At 39.5% G+C, this 23,171-nt stretch overlaps 1 protein-coding gene across 2 annotated transcripts in view; it reads right to left on the bottom strand.

The window, feature by feature from the left end:
- The window catches only part of LOC128702151 (regulation of nuclear pre-mRNA domain-containing protein 1B), a 29,050-nt gene extending 8,369 nt beyond the window's left edge, over positions 1-20,681 (bottom strand). Inside the window, exons 1-7 of one of the 2 annotated variants that reach the window (XR_008409050.2) lie at positions 20,431-20,681; positions 17,048-17,287; positions 16,445-16,492; positions 13,317-13,507; positions 12,749-12,848; positions 10,744-10,919; positions 1-222 (exon numbers count right to left, since the gene is read on the bottom strand). The exon at positions 1-222 is cut by the window's left edge and continues 6 nt beyond it. Coding sequence is in view for 1 of the 2 variants with exons in the window: in XM_053796219.2 (XP_053652194.1) it covers positions 76-222; positions 10,744-10,919; positions 12,749-12,848; positions 13,317-13,507; positions 16,445-16,492; positions 17,048-17,287; positions 20,431-20,581 (1,053 nt within the window). In the remaining variant the exon portion in view is untranslated. The remainder of the gene's footprint in view (positions 223-10,743; positions 10,920-12,748; positions 12,849-13,316; positions 13,508-16,444; positions 16,493-17,047; positions 17,288-20,430) is intronic. The other variant, XM_053796219.2, reaches the window with a different exon arrangement.
- Positions 20,682-23,171: the final 2,490 nt, after the last annotated feature.

The following is a 23,171-nucleotide window of genomic DNA, read 5'->3' as shown; positions in this document are numbered from 1 at the left end:
AAAATTCTTGGAATCGGGTATCACAATGTGTGTGTTCACAACGCTGTAGGGTCCAGTCTTGTGTGTGCCAAGGGATCACGTGAACAGGTCGCCAGCAGATGGTAGAGGAGCTAGTCCACCCATTCGAATACTTGGTAGTTTTGATATATCAGGCAAGTTTTGCAGATGGGCCCTTAATTCTTCTCTCACTTTTTTAACTTTTATTTGTTTTTGACGATGTTGCTGCAATATCATGAATTGGTTAACAAATACATTATTATTATGTATAACTATTAATATTAAATATAATTTATATTTTAAAATACACTTGAAAAGCAAGAAAAGGATAAGCAACTTGCATCAAAAATTAGGACTTGCACCTCCCTTATCCCTCGCTCTTGAAGTCTTACTACCAGTGGTTACTCATTTCCCATAATGACATATCTTATGAGTAGAATTTTATACTTGCACATTATGGGGATATCACTAACAAATTATAATTTAATTGTTGCAACACTGCTAGATGCAGTACAGTACATACATAACAGAACTACTTAGTGAAGAATACAAAGTAACCAATAGTTATTATTAACTACTTCTTGTAAAGCAATGTTTGGACAGCAACTAAATATCACAAAACTTCACAGCTCTATACAACCACAGAAAATTTTGACAGAATTTCATTCATTTTACTCTTCAAGAAATTGATGAAATTGCTCAAGCTTCCTTTTTATCACCTGCTATCTACAAGGATCTCCTTTTAAGCAAGTTTCTAAGAAATATTGATAATGGAACTTTTTCTGTAAATTGCTGTGAACGGTTGCACTAGTATAAATACTGTAAGTATAATACTTCATAATTTCAACAATACAGTGGTCCCTCAATAATCGTCCGGCCTGAAAGTCGTCCATTTCGGAAATAGTCCTGTTTTTTCGTCAAAATATTGGCTCGCAAATGGTCCGGTAACTCGCTAATAGTCCTAATAGTCCTTCGTCCCGGACGCGTACTCACGCTCCGAGCCGCCTCGGCCTTTCCTTCCCAGCCAGTGTGTCATTGTTTACCAGTGAGTGACAGTCCCCTCACATGCTCCTACGAAATATTTCATAATATTCCATTGATTTTAGTGCTTGCAAGTGCTAAACAAGCTACCATGGCTCCAAGTAAAGAATGTGAGAAACACATTATTTATGAAAAACTTTGTAGAAAAATACAAAGATGGTGGTGGTAGAGTGGAAGCAGTTGTGATAGTGGTTGATGAACATAAGAACATAAGGAAGGAGGATCACTGCAGCAGGCCTGTTGGCCCATGCTCGGCAGGTCCTTTACAATTCATCCCACTAACGAAACATTTTCCCAACCCAGTCCTCAGTGCTACCCAAGAAATAAGCTCTGATAACTCTATCCACTCATTTGCAAGTCCCAAATGAGTGGATAGATTTTTTTTTTATTATTATCACACTGGCCGATTCCCACCAAGGCAGGGTGGCCCGAAAAAGAAAAACTTTCACCATCATTCACTCCATCACTGTCTTGCCAGAAGGGTGCTTTACACTACAGTTTTTAAACTGCAACATTAACACTCCTCCTTCAGAGTGCAGGCACTGTACTTCCCATCTCCAGGACTCAAGTCCGGCCTGCCGGTTTCCCTGAACCCCTTCATAAATGTTACTTTGCTCACACTCCAACAGCACGTCGAGTATTAAAAACCATTTGTCTCCATTCACTCCTATCAAACACGCTCATGCATACCTGCTGGAAGTCCAAGCCCCTCGCACACAAAACCTCCTTTACCCCCTCTCTCCAACCTTTCCTAGGCCGACCCCTACCCCGCCTTCCTTCCACTACAGACTGATACACTCTTGAAGTCATTCTGTTTCGCTCCATTCTCTCTACATGTCCGAACCACCTCAACAACCCTTCCTCAGCCCTCTGGACAACAGTTTTGGTAATCCCGCACCTCCTCCTAACTTCCAAACTACGAATTCTCTGCATTATATTCACACCACACATTGCCCTCAGACATGACATCTCCACTGCCTCCAGCCTTCTCCTCGCTGCAACATTCATCACCCATGCTTCACACCCATATAAGAGCGTTGGTAAAACTATACTCTCATACATTCCCCTCTTTGCCTCCAAGGACAAAGTTCTTTGTCTCCACAGACTCCTAAGTGCACCACTCACTCTTTTTCCCTCATCAATTCTATGATTCACCTCATCTTTCATAGACCCATCCGCTGACACGTCCACTCCCAAATATCTGAATACATTCACCTCCTCCATACTCTCTCCCTCCAATCTGATATTCAATCTTTCATCACCTAATCTTTTTGTTATCCTCATAACCTTACTCTTTCCTGTATTCACCTTTAATTTTCTTCTTTTTACACACCCTACCAAATTCATCCACCAATCTCTGCAACTTCTCTTCAGAATCTCCCAAGAGCACAGTGTCATCAGCAAAGAGCAGCTGTGACAACTCCCACTTTGTGTGTGATTCTTTATCTTTTAACTCCACGCCTCTTGTCAAGACCCTCGCATTTACTTCTCTTACAACCCCATCTATAAATATATTAAACAACCACGGTGACATCACACATCCTTGTCTAAGGCCTACTTTTACTGGGAAATAATTTCCCTCTTTCCTACATACTCTAACTTGAGCCTCACTATCCTCGTAAAAACTCTTCACTGCTTTCAGTAACCTACCTCCTACACCATACACTTGCAACATCTGCCACATTGCCCCCCTATCCACCCTGTCATACGCCTTTTCCAAATCCATAAATGCCACAAAGACCTCTTTAGCCTTATCTAAATACTGTTCACTTATATGTTTCACTGTAAACACCTGATCCACACACCCCCTACCTTTCCTAAAGCCTCCTTGTTCATCTGCTATCCTATTCTCCGTCTTACTCTTAATTCTTTCAATAATAACTCTACCATACACTTTACCAGGTATACTCAGCAGACTTATCCCCCTATAATTTTTGCACTCTCTTTTATCCCCTTTGCCTTTATACAAAGGAACTATGCATGCTCTCTGCCAATCCCTAGGTACCTTACCCTCTTCCATACATTTATTAAATAATTGCACCAACCACTCCAAAACTATATCCCCACCTGCTTTTTTAACATTTCTATCTTTATCCCATCAATCCCGGCTGCCTTACCCCCCTCGCACACAAAACCTCCTTTACCCCCTCCCTCCAACCCTTCCTAGGCCGACCCCTACCCCGCCTTCCTTCCACTACAGACTGATACACTCTTGAAGTCATTCTGTTTCGCTCCATTCTCTCTACATGTCCGAACCACCTCAACAACCCTTCCTCAGCCCTCTGGACAACAGTTTTGGTAATCCCGCACCTCCTCCTAACTTCCAAACTACGAATTCTCTGCATTATATTCACACCACACATTGCCCTCAGACATGACATCTCCACTGCCTCCAGCCTTCTCCTCGCTGCAACATTCATCACCCACGCTTCACACCCATATAAGAGCGTTGGTAAAACTATACTCTCATACATTCCCCTCTTTGCCTCCAAGGACAAAGTTCTTTGTCTCCACAGACTCCTAAGTGCACCACTCACTCTTTTTCCCTCATCAATTCTATGATTCACCTCATCTTTCATAGACCCATCCGCTGACACGTCCACTCCCAAATATCTGAATACGTTCACCTCCTCCATACTCTCTCCCTCCAATCTGATATTCACTCTTTCATCACCTAATCTTTTTGTTATCCTCATAACCTTACCTTTCATTTTACCTACTGCCTCACGAACTTCCCCCACACTCACAACTGGCTCTTCCTCACTCCTACAAGATGTTATTCCTCCTTGCCCTATACACGAAATCACAGCTTCCCTATCTTCATCAACATTTAACAATTCCTCAAAATATTCCCTCCATCTTCCCAATACCTCTAACTCTCCATTTAATAACTCTCCTCTTCTATTTTTAACTGACAAATCCATTTGTTCTCTAGGCTTTCTTAACTTGTTAATCTCCCTCCAAAACTTTTTCTTATTTTCAACAAAATTTGTTGATAACATCTCACCCACTCTCTCATTTGCTCTCTTTTTACATTGCTTCACCACTCTCTTAACTTCTCTCTTTTTCTCCATATACTCTTCCCTCCTTGCATCACTTCTACTTTGTAAAAACTTCTCATATGCTAACTTTTTCTCCCTTACTACTCTCTTTACATCATCATTCCACCAATCGCTCCTCTTCCCTCCTGCACCCACTTTCCTGTAACCACAAACTTCTGCTGAACACTCTAACACTACATTTTTAAACCTACCCCATACCTCTTCGACCCCATTGCCTATGCTCTCATTAGCCCATCTATCCTCCAATAGCTGTTTATATCTTACCCTAACTGCCTCCTCTTTTAGTTTATAAACCTTTACCTCTCTCTTCCCTGATGCTTCTATTCTCCTTGTATCCCATCTACCTTTTACTCTCAGTGTAGCTACAACTAGAAAGTGATCTGATATATCTGTGGCCCCTCTATAAACATGTACATCCTGAAGTCTACTCAACAGTCTTTTATCTACCAATACATAATCCAACAAACTACTGTCATTTCGCCCTACATCATATCGTGTATACTTATTTATCCTCTTTTTCTTAAAATATGTATTACCTATAACTAAACCCATTTCTATACAAAGTTCAATCAAAGGGCTCCCATTATCATTTACACCTGGCACCCCAAACTTACCTACCACACCCTCTCTAAAAGTTTCTCCTACTTTAGCATTCAAGTCCCCTACCACAATTACTCTCTCACTTGGTTCAAAGGCTCCTATACATTCACTTAACATCTCCCAAAATCTCTCTCTCTCCTCTGCATTCCTCTCTTCTCCAGGTGCATACACGCTTATTATGACCCACTTCTCGCATCCAACCATTACTTTAATCCACATAATTCTTGAATTTACACATTCATATTCTCTTTTCTCCTTCCATAACTGATCATTTAACATTACTGCTACCCCTTCCTTTGCTCTAACTCTCTCAGATACTCCAGATTTAATCCCATTTATTTCCCCCCACTGAAACTCTCCTACCCCCTTCAGCTTTGTTTCGCTTAGGGCCAGGACATCCAACTTCTTTTCATTCATAACATCAGCAATCATCTGTTTCTTGTCATCCGCACTACATCCACGCACATTTAAGCAACCCAGTTTTATAAAGTTTTTCTTCTTCTCTTTTTTAGTAATTGTATACAGGAGAAGGGGTTACTAGCCCATTGCTCCCGGCATTTTAGTCGCCTCATACGACACGCATGGCTTACGGAGGAAAGATTCTTTTCCACTTCCCCATGGACAATAGAAGAAATAAAAAAGAACAAGAGCTATTTAGAAAAAGGAGAAAAACCTAGATGTATGTATATATATATATGCATGTGCGTGTCTATGAAGTGTGACCAAAGTGTAAGTAGGAGTAGCAAGATATCCCTGTTATCTTAGCGTGTTTATGAGACAGAAAAAGAAACCAGCAATCCTACCATCATGCAAAACAGTTACAGGTTTTTGTTTCACAGTCATCTGGCAGGACGGTAGTACTTCCCTGGGTGGTTGCTGTCTACCAACCTACTACCCTCCAAAACTTTTTCTTATTTTCAACAAAATTTGTTGATAACATCTCATCCACTCTCTCATTTGCTCTCTTTTTACATTGCTTCACCACTCTCTTAACCTCTCTCTTTTTCTCCATATACTCTTCCCTCCTTGCCTCACTTCTACTTTGTAAAAACTTCTCATATGCTAACTTTTTCTCCCTTACTACTCTCTTTACATCATCATTCCACCAATCGCTCCTCTTCCCTCCCGCACCCACTTTCCTGTAACCACAAACTTCTGCTGAACACTCTAACACTACATTTTTAAACCTACCCCATACCTCTTCGACCCCATTGCCTATGCTCTCATTAGCCCATCTATCCTCCAATAGCTGTTTATATCTTACCCTAACTGCCTCCTCTTTTAGTTTATAAACCTTCACCTCTCTCTTCCCTGATGCTTCTATTCTCCTTGTATCCCATCTACCTTTTACTCTCAGTGTAGCTACAACTAGAAAGTGATCTGATATATCTGTGGCCCCTCTATAAACATGTACATCCTGAAGTCTACTCAACAGTCTTTTATCTACCAATACATAATCCAACAAACTACTGTCATTTCGCCCTACATCATATCTTGTATACTTATTTATCCTCTTTTTCTTAAAATATGTATTACCTATAACTAAACCCCTTTCTATAAGCTCTGATAACTCTATCCACTCATTTGCAAGTCCCAAATGAGTGGATAGAGTTATCAGAGCTTATTTCTTGGGTAGCACTGAGGACTGGGTTGGGAAAATGTTTCGTTAGTGGGATGAATTGTAAAGGACCTGCCGAGCATGGGCCAACAGGCCTGCTGCAGTGATCCTCCTTCCTTATGTTCTTATGTTCATCAACCACTATCACAACTGCTTCCACTCTACCACCACCATCTTTGTATTTTTCTACAAAGTTTTTCATAAATAATGTGTTTCTCACATTCTTTACCAAAGGGCTGGCACTAGAAGCTTTCTTTGGTGGTAGAAGGTAGTAGTGATGGTGGTAGAAGGTAGTAGTGATGGTGGTAAAAGGTAGTAGTGATGGTGGTAAAAGGTAGTAGTGATGGTGGTAGAAGGTAGTAGTGATGGTGGTAGAAGGTAGTAGTGATGGTGGTAAAAGGTAGTAGTGATGGTGGTAACAGTTGTAATAGTGGTAGAAGGTCGTAGTGATGGTGGTAGTGGGTTCCTTCTTTAGTGATTCAGTGAAACTACCAACTCCTCCAATGTTGTAATAAAGTTGGTAGAATTACCGACAATATGTAAAGTAAAAGGACACAAGTGCAACTAATGTGACATTTTATTGTGGCAACGTTTCGCTCCCCAGGAGCTTTATCAAGCCATTACAAACAATACATGGACACAGAGGGTATATAAAGGCTCAGAGTGAGGTGCAATACTAGTGAGGTACCATTTCGATGTTCACTAGTGGTAGTAGTAGTAGTAGTGACAAAAGTAATACAATATGGTAGAGCAATTAATTCGTACATGAGTAAAAGGATATAAAAGCTATTACTTGGGTAACATAAAAATAGGTTGGACAAATATAGAGTGGAAAGAGGCAGCTTGTTTCAGTGTTCACTCTCTGTAATGTGCTTTGTGTAGTATAACAGGAGAGACTATGTGATGGCAGGGTTTACTGTTTTCAGGAGGATTCTTGCTAAGACTTCGGAGATGGTGAAGCTGCTGTTGTTTTGTTTAATTGTATTCGAAACAGCGATCAGTGCTGATTCGAGGCACTTGCATCTGCGGAAATTAGTTTCTTTGATCACTAATTGGGCGTCTCTGAATTTCATGAGATGATTGGTGGAATTTCGGTGTTGTACACAGGCGTTGTTCAAGTTATCGTTCCTACATGCGTAAATGTGTTCATTGAGGCGGGTGTCGAGGTTTCTTGCTGTTTCACCTACGTAAATCTTGTCACAGCCTCCACAGGGTATAATGTAAACTCCTGCATTGACTGGTTCGTGGTGCTTGGACTTCGTCCTGGTTAGATCCTTTATTGAAGTGCTAGAAGCGATGGCGACTCTGGTGTTAGCTTGTGAAAGTACTTTTGAGACGTTCAATGCAACCTGGCAGTTGGGAAGAATTATAACTTTGTTGGGAGTGATGTTGATGCGTGGAGAATTAATGATCTGAAGAGCTCTTTTCTTGCAGTCTTTGATGAAAAAAGAAGGAAAATGTAACTCAGTGAATGTTCGGTGAATGTATGTACATTTCTCGTCAAGAAACTCAGGACTACAAATTTGGTATGCTCTAGGTGTTACATGGAACACCTAGAGTCCAAACACTTCGCCAACATCATCCCTTCAAGCGTCACTTGGTTACGTTACGTGAACGACGTCCTCGTAATAACTCCCAAACGTTTTGATGTACGGAATCTTCAGGCAAGGCTCAACGCAGTTGAACCGGCGATCCAGTTTACACTAGAAGAAGAGTCCAATGACAAGCTACCTTTCCTCGACGTCCTCATTCACAAAGTAGACAACAACTTAAGATTTCAAGTTTATCGGAAACCCACCAATAAAAGTGATCTCACACACTTCTATTCCAGTCAAGATACCAAGACCAAAAGAGGCATCATCATCGGGTTTTTCCTAAGAGCATACCGAATTTGTAGTCCCGAGTTTCTTGACGAGGAATGTACATACATTCACCAAACATTCACTGAGTTACATTTTCCTTCTTTTTTCATCAAAGACTGCAAGAAAAGAGCTCTTCAGATCATTAATTCTCCACGCATTAACACCACTCCCAACGAATTTATAATTCTTCCCAACAGCCAGGTTGCACTGAACGTCTCAAAAGTACTTTCACAAGCTAACACCAGAGTCGCCATCGCTTCTAGCACTTCAATAAAGGATCTAACCAGGACAAAGTCCAAGCACCACGAACCAGTCAATGCAGGAGTTTACACTATACCCTGTGGAGGCTGTGACAAGATTTACGTAGGTGAAACAGCAAGAAACCTCGACACCCGCCTCAATGAACACATTTACGCATGTAGGAACGATAACTTGAACAACGCCTGTGTACAACACCGAAATTCCACCAATCATCTCATGAAATTCAGAGACGCCCAATTAGTGATCAAAGAAACTAATTTCCGCAGACGCAAGTGCCTCGAATCAGCACTGATCGCTGTTTCGAATACAATTAAACAAAACAACGGCAGCTTCACCATCTCTGAAGTCTTAGCAAGAATCCTCCTGAAAACAGTAAACCCTGCCATCACATAGTCTCTCCTGTTATACTACACAAAGCACATTACAGAGAGTGAACACTGAAACAAGCTACCTCTTTCCACTCTATATTTGTCCAACCTATTTTTATGTTACCCAAGTAATAACTTTTATATCCTTTTACTCATGTATGAATTAATTGCTCTACCATATTGTATTACTTTTGTCATTACTACTACTACTACTACCACTAGTGAACATCGAAATGGTACCTCACTAGTATTGCACCTCACTCTGAGCCTTTATATACCCTCTGTGTCCATGTATTGTTTGTAATGGCTTGATAAAGCTCCTGGAGAGTGAAACGTTGCCACAATAAAATGTCACATTAGTTGCACTTGTGTCCTTTTACTCCTCCAATGTTGTTGGAGTTATAATGGGCTACAAAAACCACCGCCAACTCAGCTGCTGCTTCACCACCATTATGGACGGCTTACACTCAGTGGCCCTTATACACCCAACAACAACACAACACAACACCTCTCGTGACATACGTAATGACTTATTTTATTCATTCAAGAGTATATTCCATGTTCCTATGTTATTAATATTGTTTATTATGTCATATTAGTTGAATTGTGATAGATAAATAAGCCAGAGTTGATATTAGTGTCATATTCTCCAACAATAAACTTGCCATCCCTCCCTCACACAAACAAATAGCCAATAAGAACATAATGGAAGAACACTGCAGGTCTACTGGCCCATACAAGGCAGGTCCTTATCAAAATGACTTCCACCCAAAGCTACCCAAGAATTTACTCCCGTACCCAATGACACAAATAAAACTCAGCTCCTCCAACTCGTATATTTTTCCAATCTCTTCTTAAAGCTACCCAAGGTCCTAGCCTCGATCACCCTACTGGTAAGTGTGATGTTAAATAAGAACTTAAGAAAGTAGGAACACTGGAACAGGCCTGCTGGCCCATACTAGGCCGTTCCTTCACAAATCCAACCCACTAACAGAATGCTACCCAAGCAATAAACTCAGGTGCAAGTCCGACTCAAATCCAACCCCTCTCACTCGTGTATTTATCCAGCCTAAATTTTAAACTACCCAAGCCATAGCTTTTAGAACATTGGAAAGGAGGAACACTGCAATAAGCCTGTTGGCCCATACTAGGCCGGTCCTTCACAAATCCAACCCACTAACAGAACAAATGCTACCCAAGCAATAAGCTCAGGTGCAAGTCCAACTCAAATCCAACCCCTCTCACTCGCGTATTCATCCAACCTAAATTTGAAACTACCCAATGTTTTAGCTTCGATCACCCTACTAGGCAGACCATTCCACTCATCAACTACCCCTATTACCAATGTTCATTTATACATTTTATTAGTGCCCTGGAGTCCTTATGGAGGGGGATTCCCTTTCCAAATAACCTCTCTTCCCTCTCCTCCTCCTCCCTGTCTTCCATTCATCAACAACAGCCTTCAATAAAGGTAACTGTCATGTTGAATGTTCATTCTTTTGTGCATGTAAATCTAACTTTTAGGTAAAAAGAAATTTTTTTGTTGATACTTCTAGGTGTTGGGAACGAATTAATTGGATTTACATTATTTCTTATGGGGAAAATTGATTTGAAAATCGTCCATTTCGATAATAGTCCCACTTCCAGGAACAGATTATGGACGATTATTGAGGGACCACTGTATATAATTTTTTTTAACACACTGGCCATTTCCCACCAAGGCAGGGTGACTCCAAAAAAAAAAAAAAATTCATCATCATTCAACACTTTCACCATCATTCATACACAATCACTGTCTTTGCAAAAGGTGCTCAGATACAACAATTTAGATGTCCCTCCAAACTGCCAATATCCCAAACCCCTCCTTTAAAGAGCAGGCATTGTACTTCCCACTTCCAGGACTCAAGTCCGGCTAACTGGACTACCCTTCTTACCTCTAATGTTTCCTCTGCCTGAGCAAGTAAATCCTTTTGGTAAGCTATGTAATCATGTAGCATACGAGCCACTGCTTTTCGCGCCTCCATCTCTTCTGCCAGGCGTTTGTTATATGCCTCCAGCATAGACAGTGCTTCTTCCACCTGCTCACAAAGGGCTCGTCCAGCAGCTAAGTCTACCACAAAAAAAGAAACAAAATAACCTTAGTGGAGTCAACAGACCATGAACCCAATTAAAAAAAAAAACAAAAAAAGACTAATTTAAAAAATGCTACTTTTGCCATTCAAATATAATTAATGTAATATTTAAATGGCTACAATCATATGACACGCCATACCACGGGCGGGATTGAACCCGCGGTCAGAGACTCTCTGACCGCAGGTTCAATCCCGCCCGTGGTATGGTTTGTTTGCAATCGTGTCATTACGATTTCGTGAGTCATATGACACGCCACACAGAAGCAAGAGCTAAGCTAAGCGCAAATAAACTTCCGGATGTAAAACTTTTTTGCTAAATACTTCAATATACGTGTGAAATTTTCTAGAAATGCCAACACCTATATATCACTTTCCACAAATATAATAATAATTATGCTAGCACCTCCTTGGATACCTGAAGCCAAGTCTGGGATATTCAAAGATGCAATTTATTTAGTGGGTGTTTGCTACTGTTCCCCTGCACAACACAGTTTTTGCTTCATTCTCAAGCACTGCTATGAAACTATAAGCAAGGAGCATTTTCATGCATATATTTTAAAAAGGGTATCAACAAATACTGAGGTGTTGTAATAAAAACAAATGCTCGGAACCATCTATTAGCAGATAAAAAAAAAATTAATACAAAAGAACTAAATAATTACCACTTGCTTTTTGTGGGTTCTTTTGTATGCACATTCCCTTGTATATGACAAGTCTATTTCTAGCAACCATTTGCACTGTGCTCCATGAGGAAATGGAAAAGAATCCTCTGTAAGCCATGCATGTTGCAAGTGGCGACTAAAATGCCGAGAGAAAGGGGCTAGTAACCCTCTTCTCCTGTACAAATTACCATATGTAAAAACAAACACTTTGGTTTTTCTTTTTAGGTAACCATGCCTTGGTGGGAGACAGCTGGTGTATTGAAACAATTGCACTGTGGTGAAAATCCATTTTTATGCAATTAGCACATTTTGCACAAGAGGTGCACACTGTGTGGAGCTTGTAGTATACATTACACTGTTGGAGTTCTGATATGGTTAAGTTTCTCTTATATAATTTCTTAGGTTTCTAATTAAATACATTTACTTTTGGTGGGGTTTTTCTTGGCACATATTCACATGTTTCAAAAACTGAGCATTGCTCTCTTTAAACAATTTCATATTCACCATGGGTCTGCAATAGATATTACCAGAGATGTGCCAACACTTGTGAATCCAATCAATATCTGCTGAATTTACAGGAATGCACCAGGAAAAAATCACAAATACAGTCTCTCCTTACTTAGCGACATACTCGTTTACCGACGACTCGGACTTACGACGGGCTCTCTGACCAGTATGCATACCTAAATAATGTATATTAGAGCTGATTACTTTCTCTTTCATCAAACTGGCTGTATCCCATTGAAGCAGGGTGGGCCAAAAAGAGAAACGAAAGTTTCTCTTTTTAACTTTAGTAATGTATACAGGAAAAGGGGTTACTAGGCCCTTGGTCCCGGCATGTTAGTCGCCTCTTATGACATGCATAGCTTATGGAGGAAGAATTTACTGTTAAACATTTAAAAAATACTGAAAATGTTATAAATGGTGCAAAGGTGACATTAAAACAATATCAGAGATGGTTGACACACTACCATTATAGTATGCTCCTTGCTTAGCGACGTGGTCTTAGGAACGGAACTCCATTGTTAAGTGAGGAGAGGCTGCACATTGCTGCATAATAAACATTCTACTACTTCAGGCCATGATACAAAATTCCTAATGCTGCCACTGTATTAATGATACGTTATAACGGGAATACAACACACCTTGTAGTTTATTAAGAAGAGTTACATCAGATACTTCGTCAGGAAGATTAGCAATCTTCTCACGAATAAGAGCATCAGATGTGGCTGCATTTTCCAACTCCTGAAAGATGAATATAGTATATTATTCAAATGCTATCAGAGAAGCTTTTATATAAGCCAAGAGATACTTAATGACATAATAAACTTCTGCTGGTAAAATTACAACAACTTTAAATGTGAAGTTTGTGCAACCAAAATAATTCCTGATAATTCTAGTCACTATACTCTCAAATATAGTATGACTACATTAGTCAAATGTTTACATTACAAGAGATGAGACACTCATGCATCATTTAGGTATCTTTATTCCGGAAACGTTTTGCCTGCTAGTGGCTTCTTCAGTCCAATGCAGAGAAAGATGGAAGATGAGCTGAGGTAATCAGTCGCTAAGTCTGGAGTGGATGTGTTCAGTCCACCAAGGCTGAGAAACTGATTACCTCAATGTTGCACAAGTGTCTCATTTATCAACTTGCTGATTTTCTAAACCATTAATTCAAACATTATAGGTGAAACATTGCAAGTGAAGTACCTGAAGAGCCTCTATCAACTGCTCAGGTTCAGGAGGATCACTTGGTGGTGTACATGACTGGGGTGAGACGGCAAACTGGCTTGTGTCTCCTTCACTATCTTTATGCACCCTAGGTTCAGGTGTAGTCGATGGTTCGATGGAGTCACTGCAACTATCTCTTCGTTTTTTGTTTACCGGAGTATCAACTTTCCCTGATAGAGACATGGACAAATTTCAACAGGAAAAAAAAACTGAAGAAAAAGAACACTGGTACTTAGTGGGAGCACAATAGTATCCCAATAAAAGCTTGATCTGCAGTCTTTTCTTTAAGTAATGCCCTAACTAAAATTGCTAAATACTGTACAAATTTCTCATTCATAATCCTAATACAGTGTAGAGAGTTGGGTATAACAAGACAACACTTGTATTCAACATACCTGGGTACACAGCCATTCACAACTGTAGACCAAAGAAAAAGGTAGGGTAACTAATTTACTACAAAAATGAGATGCTATGTACATGTACAGTACAAATATTGTAAGCACTAGAGATGCATATGGTGAACACATATTTACACAAATTGTCACCAACATTATTACTACTGTTATTATTATTATTATTTATTATTCTTATATTCAAAGAAAGCACAAACCCTGTGTGGGTCATCCACTGCTATATGGCAAAAAGTTGCTGAAGTTAGAGAGCAGAAGTATGGTGGGTGAGCACAAGGCACTAAACACTTATGCTTCATGCAGAGAAACATGCCAGCATGCTGTTGTTAGAGGAATGTTAAGTATAGATACAAGGGTGACAGAGAGGAGTCATAATTAGTGAGATAAATCAGGTTGAGTTAATGAATTATACAGTGTATCTATATTAATGGTGGAAATTTTAGAGAGAAAACTGTGTAAGCATGTCTAGGGGGTTGAAGGAGTGGTCAGAAATAAAGTCCATGCACTTTCTGGTGAATGGGAGCAATCTATCAAAAAATTGGTAAATGGTCAGCACAAAATGACAGTTTTCACACTGAAGCTGAGTGCATCATGTATGAATTAAATGTGTCCAATAAGCAGCTACAAGAATATGATTTTCTTCAACTGACACCTATGAAAGGAGTAAACCATACCACGGGTGGGGATAGAACCCGCGATCAGAGTCTCAAAACTCCAGACCATCGCGTAGCCACTGAACAGTGGCTAACGCGACAGTCTGGAGTTTTGAGACTCTCTGTCCAGTGGCTAACGCAACAGTCTGGAGTTTTGAGACTCTGATCGCAGGTTCTATCCCCGCCCGTGGTATGGTTTGTTTGCAATCGTGTCATTACAATTTCGTGAGTCATGAAAGGAGTAAGGTCAGAAGCCCAAATAAGGGTAAGGAACAAGTGAAATTCACTAGAGGAGCAGGCAGTGGAGGCAAAACTCCATACAGTAATTAAAATTTAAGTATAACAGAACTCAAGGGGTTGGGGATGTATCACATCAGATGGCACTGACTGAGAATCAAGGTTCTGGATGTGGAACTCAAGAACTTGCAGTTAATCACATTGGTTGACAATGAAAAATGGCAAAGCACTAATACTCTTTATAAAGAAAAAAAAGTCATCAAGACCCTTCAATTTGAGGCTGGTTTCATTAACAGATGTTGTCAAGAAAGCTTTAGAGAATGTTATTTAAATAGATAAGAGATCCAAGAGTAACACCAAATTGATGAATAATTTGTATTTAGAACTGCAAAGCCTTACACAAAAAATAAACACATACAGTAGGACCCCTGTATCCGCAGGGGATACATTCTAAGGACCTGCCGTGGATACTGAAACCATGGATAGCAGCAAACCCTATATATAAGTCCTATACATACCTATTATAAAGTTTAATTGATAAATTATGCACAATAAGTGGAGAATTATCACTTTTTCACTGATGGGAAGTACTTCATGGTTTTTCTCAGACTTCTGAAGAACTGCCAGCTTCTCTACTTTTACACTTTAGGGCCATTATTATGCAAAATTAAAAGATATTTTTGGGCCACAGTAAACAGTGAACAACTGAAACCTCGGATACTGAATCAGTGACTATGGGAGTTCTACTGTATTATGATAGGTAGGGAAATGCGTACTCTAATATAAAAACAAAAACAGACGGGCAGACTGCACTTACAATGCCTATACAGATTTCCAAAATGGTTTTAGTAGAATACCAGATGGAAAATTAATACAGTATTAGAATTACAAAAGTGTACAGAGCTAAGGGGTGAGTTGTCAGAATGAATGAGAGATGTCTTTGTATTCAATAAAATGCAAACATGACAAGAGAGCAAGTCTTCACGAAAAAGACTATAAATGGGGAACCAAAATAATCAGTGCTTTCCATAATAATATTTCTACTCAATGACTTTCCAAAATTAATAAATAATTATACAATTTTGTTTGCATAACATTTTTAAGCAAAATAAAAAATGGAAAGAACTGCAAAGCATATCAAGAATATTTAGACATAATGAGCAGCATATAGATTATATACAGGTATAGGTTTATTGTGACAAATGCCATATACAGGAATAGAGATGGAGTATAGAAAAATAATCCCCACAAAAATTTCAGATTATGTGACAGAATCTTGAAAGTTTCTAATAAAGTATTGTGATTATACAGTATATTATATATGAAATTTATCCTCAGATAGCTACATAAATACAGTGGCAAGAGAATGAGGTGCAATAACTGCTTACTATAAGGGCTAGGCAAATTAAGAAATACAATACGTACACAGAAGAATTATTCACAGCATATATGGAACCCTAATAGGGGCATGCTCCTGTAATATTTTTTAAAAAGAAAATTACAATGTAAATAAAACAGAAAATATTTACAGACTTGCAACAAAATGTATCCTAGAAATATGAAGACGGAAAACAGAAATGATAGCCATCTAAAAGTTCATAGGGAATGCAAGAAAACAGATGGGAAAAGTTCCTTGTGCAGTATCAAACACAGAGAGGACGTCATTTTTTGCAAACAGTGGTATAGGATTGTTTCAATGTACTCTAAGAGAAGGTAATGTGTGCTATTAATTCTTGGGAGGAAGTACACAGTAAGCTGTTCCAAATCAAGAAGCAGGAGCAAAAGTAGCAAATAATACTGTACTTACCACTAGGTTCTCGTTTCTTGGGAGTGGTCTCCTTCAATTTCCCTTTCTCTAGAATAAAAATTAAAACCATTATCAATTTAATCTCTGATATTTTTAATTTGAGTGCTATAAAAAACACTAGTACTTTAGTAACATTAATGGATAGTGACAAATAGTTGTCTGAAACCCAGATAAAACAAGAGTACTGTACACTATATATACAGTACTGCATTGTCTTCATTAATCACTGGGGAATAAAAATGATCACTGGAATCATCAACAGATATTTCACTATCTACATCTTAAGAACCTCAAAGTACTATGGGAGACTGACTAATTTGGAAAACAATATGTAAATAAACATCTGACAAAACTTTTCTTCTACATTCTTAACTCACTGAGTGTTTTACAAGCATAAAATGTAAACAGCAAATTGAACTCTGAACCAAACTACATTTGAAGTGCTCAAATGTTCTGAGTTTTTAAAACCTTCATGTCTGTTTATTTATCCACATCTGTGTATATCAGTATAGTATTTATCAACATCTTTAACATCTTTCAGTACATTAGTATATTTATCAACATATTTCTGTATGTCAGTAGAGTGTATTTATCTATATTTACCTAGATTTTTTTTGAATGAGCTGATCTGTTCTGCATCAAATACACTCCTATCTTCCCATACATTCAGCAATCTGTTGAGGCCCCTTATGGATTTATCATCCAAGCGTAGGCCTCCTAAATGCTCGAACACTTTACCAAGCTTGTTCCCAAACTCCTTGTTGTACTCTGGGCCTTTCTTCTTACTGTTTTGTATCACATCATTTGCCAGGTACATGAATGTCAGCTTGCGAGAATCAGTTGCTGAAATTTAGTGGAAAAAATGTTAACATTCAAAGTTCTTATATAACCAAGTTGCACTGCTCCTAATACGTATGTGGATTAAAAGAATAAATAAATGGATTTGAAGAAACTTATGTACACACACAACAGAAAAATGCTATTTTAAATTTTCCACACATATAACAATGTGAAATCAATACTGCATCTTAATTTAAAAATGGATAAATGTCAGATAAAGACTGAGAACCATAAAAGCTTGGTATCTATGAAATAAAAAAAACTGCCAATGCCTTTGATTCTATAGCAATGAATATAAGGCAATTTGTACAAAATGTTAATATATAGAGGGACTAGTCCCAAATCTGTACATGGAAATCACTCTTCACAAAAGCAAAAGACTCGGCAAGCAGTACAACATCCCCCCAATGAAAAGCAGGGGAGCCATGAGTATGTTAAGAGACAACACAGTAAGTGTCAGAGGCCTAAAACTGTTCAACTGCCACCCAGCATACATAAGGGGGAATTCCCAATAGACCCTTGGCTGTTTTGAGGAGGAGCGGGACAGGCACCTAAAGTCAGTTCCCAACCAACCAGGCAGTGGTTTGTATGTTGGTTTGTGTATGGCTGGCAGTAACAACCTGGTTGATCAGGCCCTAATCCAATGCGAGACCTGGTCATATGTCGGGTCATGGGAGCATTAACCCCCCTGAACACTCTCCAGGTAAATCATTCACTCACACTCATTAATTCTGTCCCTTTTACCCTCACCACTCCATCCTCATGCATGCTCATATGTATATATTTATCTATCTATATCTATCCATCCATCTATACTGATTTATTTATATCTGTTTATAGCTATGTATATTTATTTACACTCACTCTCACCCTCTCTCTTCTTTTCCTTCTCACTCATTCTCTCTCTCTCTCCCCGCGTTCCTTTCTCGCTCCTCCTCATTCCTCTACCCTTCCTCCCCTCTCTCTCTCCCTCCTCACCTTTCTCTGTCTCTCTCCTCCTCATTCTCTCTTCTCTCTCTCTCTCTTTCTCCCCAACAATCTACTCTTATTTCTCTATCTTCTCTCCCTCCTCTTTCTCCCTATCAATCTCCTCCTCCCCTCCCTCTTCTTCCCTTTCCATCTCTCTCTCTCACCCTTTTAATGCTTATCTATGAAAATAGTCCCAAGACAGGACAACTAGATAATAAACAAAGCACAAGTAACCAATCTGTTAAAATGTCTGTCACAGGTTATGTATACAAGCTGTCCTTATATTCATGGGGAATTATTAAACCCATAGGAGTCATACAGCCTCTGTAGAACAGTTATTAGGTTTGATGCGAAGAAGGGGAGGGAGGCTTCAATTCCTTGCATCAAGAGCTTTTCACCAGCACATGGGCACCTCCCCTGGAAGGGGGATTGTCATCTGACACAGATAATGTATATAAAATGTGTCTTTCATGGAGAATATACAGGATATAAACTTCTTTATTTATCACAGGTTTTATTTTTTTTATTAACACATCGGCCAATTCCCACCAAGGCAGGGTGGCCTGAAAAAGAAAAACTTTCATCATCATTCACTCCATCACTGTCTTGCCAGAAGGGTGCTTTACACTTCAGTTATAAAACTGCAACATTAACACCCCTCCTTCAGAGTGTAGACACTGTACTTCCCATCTCCAGGATTCAAGTCTGGCCTGCCAGTTTCCCTGAATCCCTTCATAAATGTTACTTTGCTCACACTCCAACAGCACGTCATGTATTAAAAACCATTCGTCATCATTCACTCCTATCACAGGTAATGTACATAAATGACACTACCACAGGTAATGTACATACATCAACTTTGGTGTTTGTCATAGGTAATGTATATTGTACATAGAGATGGCAGAGGTTGGGGGAGAGGCCAGATTATTATTATAATGGGGAAGCGCTAAACCTGTAGGATTATACAGCACCTGTGGGGGGGAGGGATGGAAGGTATTCAGACTTAATTCAGGGAACTGGAGCACAGATCCTATTCCCTAGATCAAGAGCCCCTCACCAGCATTAAGGAACCTCTCTTGAGGGGGAAGAGGCCAGAGAAGGATGTTATCTCACTGTCCCTCAGTACAAGAGTGATGAAACCACTGGGTCTGTTCACTCTTCAGGAGCCAGTGAGCGAGTTAGCATTATGAAAAAAACACCTGTCAAGATGCTACTCCTGGTGAATAAATTAAAAAGAAAAGGAAGTGCTGGAGGTGGTGTTGGAGTGATGGAAGTAGTGCTGGGGGTGGTGTTGGAGTGATGGAAGTAGTGCTGGGGGTGGTGTTGGAGTGCTGGAAGCAATGCTGGTGGTGATCTTGGAGTGACCCAAGATTATCATTATTCTTATAATCATGGGGGAGCACTAAACCCGTAAGGATTATACAGCACCTGTGGGGGGAGGGGCTGAAGGTACTCAGGCTTAATTCAGGGAACTGGAGCACAGATCCAATTCCCTAGATCAAGAGCCCCTCACCAGCGTCAAAGAGCCTCCCTTGAGCGGGGAGTGACACAAGAGGTAGAATATAAATGGAGGTGTTGGAGTGAAGGCAGTGCTGAAGGTGGTGCTGCAGTGAATGCAGTGCTGGAGGGGTTGCTGGAGTTATGGAAGAAGTGTTGGAGTGATGAATATAAATGAATCATTGTTTTTCACAAAAGCATTTTAGAATATAAATACGTATATGTTTGTACTATACAAATTTTGATTCATTTATAATTAATATTCTACTGTAAAACTATGAAATAATTACTTTCCTACTGTACAACTATGATATACTACTCCTTAGTATTAAGTAGAATGTAAGCCTATAATGTTAAGTTGGCCCATAATGCCTAGGCATAATAGAGGCTCTTTGCATTGCATCCCACTATTGTATATACACAATCTCAATGTACTGTTTGCAAAGACATTAAATAAATAAATAAATGGAGGAGGTACTGTAATGTTGGATATGGAGTAATGGAGGTACTGGCGACGGAGATAATGTTGATTGGAATAAGTTTTGGAGTGTTGGATGACATTAGTGATGGAGAATATTTTGGAATGTTGGACGAGGCGATGGAGGAAGCATTATAGTAATGGAAAAGACTGTGGAGTGTTGGAGTGAGGGAGGAGGAGGAAGTGTTGGAGAGGCGCTCACCAGTGACTAGTTCCCTGTACCACACATTGACAACATTGTGTGCATGCTTCTTGTGGTGTATTAACCACAGTGACACTGTCTGGATGGACTGCTGCGACATGTTGAGGTCGTCCAGCTTCTTCTTGAGTCCATCCTCATTGAAACTGGCCATGGCTGCCGCCCTCTACACGCACAAAAAAAAATATTTTCTGGAACTCTGTTGTTTGTGTAGCTTCCTCTAGGCTCCACAACACACGTCATCATCGTTCAGATCCCTGGACGCAGCCACTCTCCATAGCCAATTTTTCCCCTTTAACGGCAGAATTATAAGCCAAATTTAATGTAAACTATATAATTCATATATATAAGTAGGTTTCAGTAGACTAGCATATTTATTTGCATAGATGAAGATCTCTATATGCCCCTTAATTAGTTAAAGTTACAGTCAGGCAGCTTCTTCGAACACTAAGATCAAAACATTTTGTTGCTGTTGATATAAAAAAAATATTTATGGAGTGTACATATAAAATGTGCGTGGGATGTGAACTTCATATATATCACTAATATACGTGAATTATATCAGAGATGCAGTGTTTTAAGCTTGCCAACAGTTGTGACTTTTTTTAATTAATATATTTCTTTTATTAGACTCGAAATTGCATGATAGTGACAATACCAATATTTAGGTAGAAATGATTGTGAGTAAAACTTACCTAGCATGGGCCAGTAGGCCTAGTAAGTGCAGTTTCTTTGTTCTTATATTCTGGTGGTTGTATTGGATATTACAAAAGTAAGAAGTAGGTAAGTTACAGGTACACATAAGTACAATTATCATACATAGTGTAAATTACTTAGGACAACCCAAAAAGTCAGACCTGACAATATAACTCAGTGGTACTGAGACTGATAAGCTCTGAGGTAGGTATTATGACTATGTAAGGATAAAGGACCCAATGGGAGTAAGTCACTGACTTTTTTGGGTTATCCTGGGTTCTCTACACATGCTGCTATGTGTAATAATCTATGTATGTTGCTATGTATAATAATCTATGTAACTGTATTTGTGTATACCTGAAGAAACTTATGTGTGGGTCACTACCCAGGGTGCCAGGGGTCGACCCCTACACGAGGCACCTGGGGCCACCACCTCCAACACCTACTGTCCCTCTTATCTAGCAGTTAAGAAGTACCTGGGAGTTAATAGACTGTTGCAGGTCGCATTGTTTGATGGGATCTAAAGAGAGATTCCAATGAAAATATGCCACATTGACTAACTTTACTGTGTTGTAATCTCTCTGGAATTAGTAATATTAATAAAGTTTTCTTCCTCTTGTACCAAATACTGGCAAAGCTACATTTTTGATCTCGATATAAGCAGGGAAACAGGCAAGACACACTGAGCTACAGGCCAGAATGTTCACATGCAGGATCTCTGGTGCTGGAAAAGATAATCAGTAAGTTTATTCAGGTATAATTACACAAGTATAATTTACACAAGCTTTAGGTGATTACAGTTGGCTTCGATAATAACAGGTGAAAACTGTCTAGGATAACCCCCCAAAAATTGATGCACTAGTAGGTGAGGAAGGACATAGAAGTCTACAGGCTGTCTGCATTGAAGAAGACCCAGGAGATTTATTTTGAAGCAGGTTTATTATTTTTTATTTAGGGGGCTGAGTAAATTTTGGAGGGACTTCAGCTCCCTTTGGCGTCTCCGCTGCTGGTAAAGAAACATTTCAGTGCCGATTGAAAACGGAAATTTAAAGAAATTTGGAATCGTGCGTTACAAGTCTGTTATTCGATAACAGAATAATGGAATTCTAGTGGGAAGAACAACAGAGGGTTGACTGCTTTGTTTTTGACTGCAGGAAGGAAAATGGCACAATGCCAGACCGGAGATCAACCCACAAACTGGAAGAGCAAGAAAGGACGCAGGGAAAATTACTCAAATGGCTCAGTGAGAACCTCAGTGATAGCGAACAGTGAGGGCGAGAAAGACAACATCGCGAAAGTAACAGGCGGGGTCCCTCAAGCATCGGTACTAAGGCCCTTGCTTTTCCTAATAATATAATATAATATCTTTATTTACTACCGGTACATGTACGTGGTATACATACCTAGCTGACATCAATGACATACCACTATATAGAAAGCCAGAGTGAATATCATAATGGTATACAATACCGACAGGATGGTAGGTAAGATACACGAGCAAGTTAGGCAACTATTCCGAAACGTTTCGCCTACACAGTAGGCTTTTTCAGCCTAGTACAGAAAGTAGGCAGGAGCAGTAGATGTGAAGACGATGTAATCAGTCCATCACCCTTAAAGTCGTAGATTTGAGGTTCTCAGTCCCTCAGCCTGGAGAAAACTTGTTCCATAGTCTGAAACAATCTGAAGAGACAGACGACATTGTGGAGACTCGTATACTGTCGGAAGGACAGTATACGAGGACAGTTGTCCAAGGTGTTTTTTCTTCTGTACCAAGATGCCATTGTGTTGCAGTGTCTGACAGTGAATATCACAATGGCATACAATACCGACAGGATGGTATGTAAGACACACGGGCAACATTTAGGCAACTTTGTGTGTCTTACCTACCATATAGAAAGCCGTTTGTTATGCTTGAGCATTTCGGGCAAAATTGACATGGCGGTGTGAATCATATATGTGTTGGTGTTTGTTGATGACCTGAAGCTAATGAGAAGAACAAGACCAGGATTCTTATTCTGGTCTTATTCTTCTCATTAATTTCACTGAGA

The sequence above is a fragment of the Cherax quadricarinatus genome, chromosome 83 (assembly GCF_038502225.1).
Source record: "Cherax quadricarinatus isolate ZL_2023a chromosome 83, ASM3850222v1, whole genome shotgun sequence".
In the NCBI taxonomy this organism is placed as follows: Eukaryota; Metazoa; Arthropoda; class Malacostraca; order Decapoda; family Parastacidae; genus Cherax; species Cherax quadricarinatus.
This window is presented reverse-complemented; position numbering and strand designations above follow the sequence as displayed.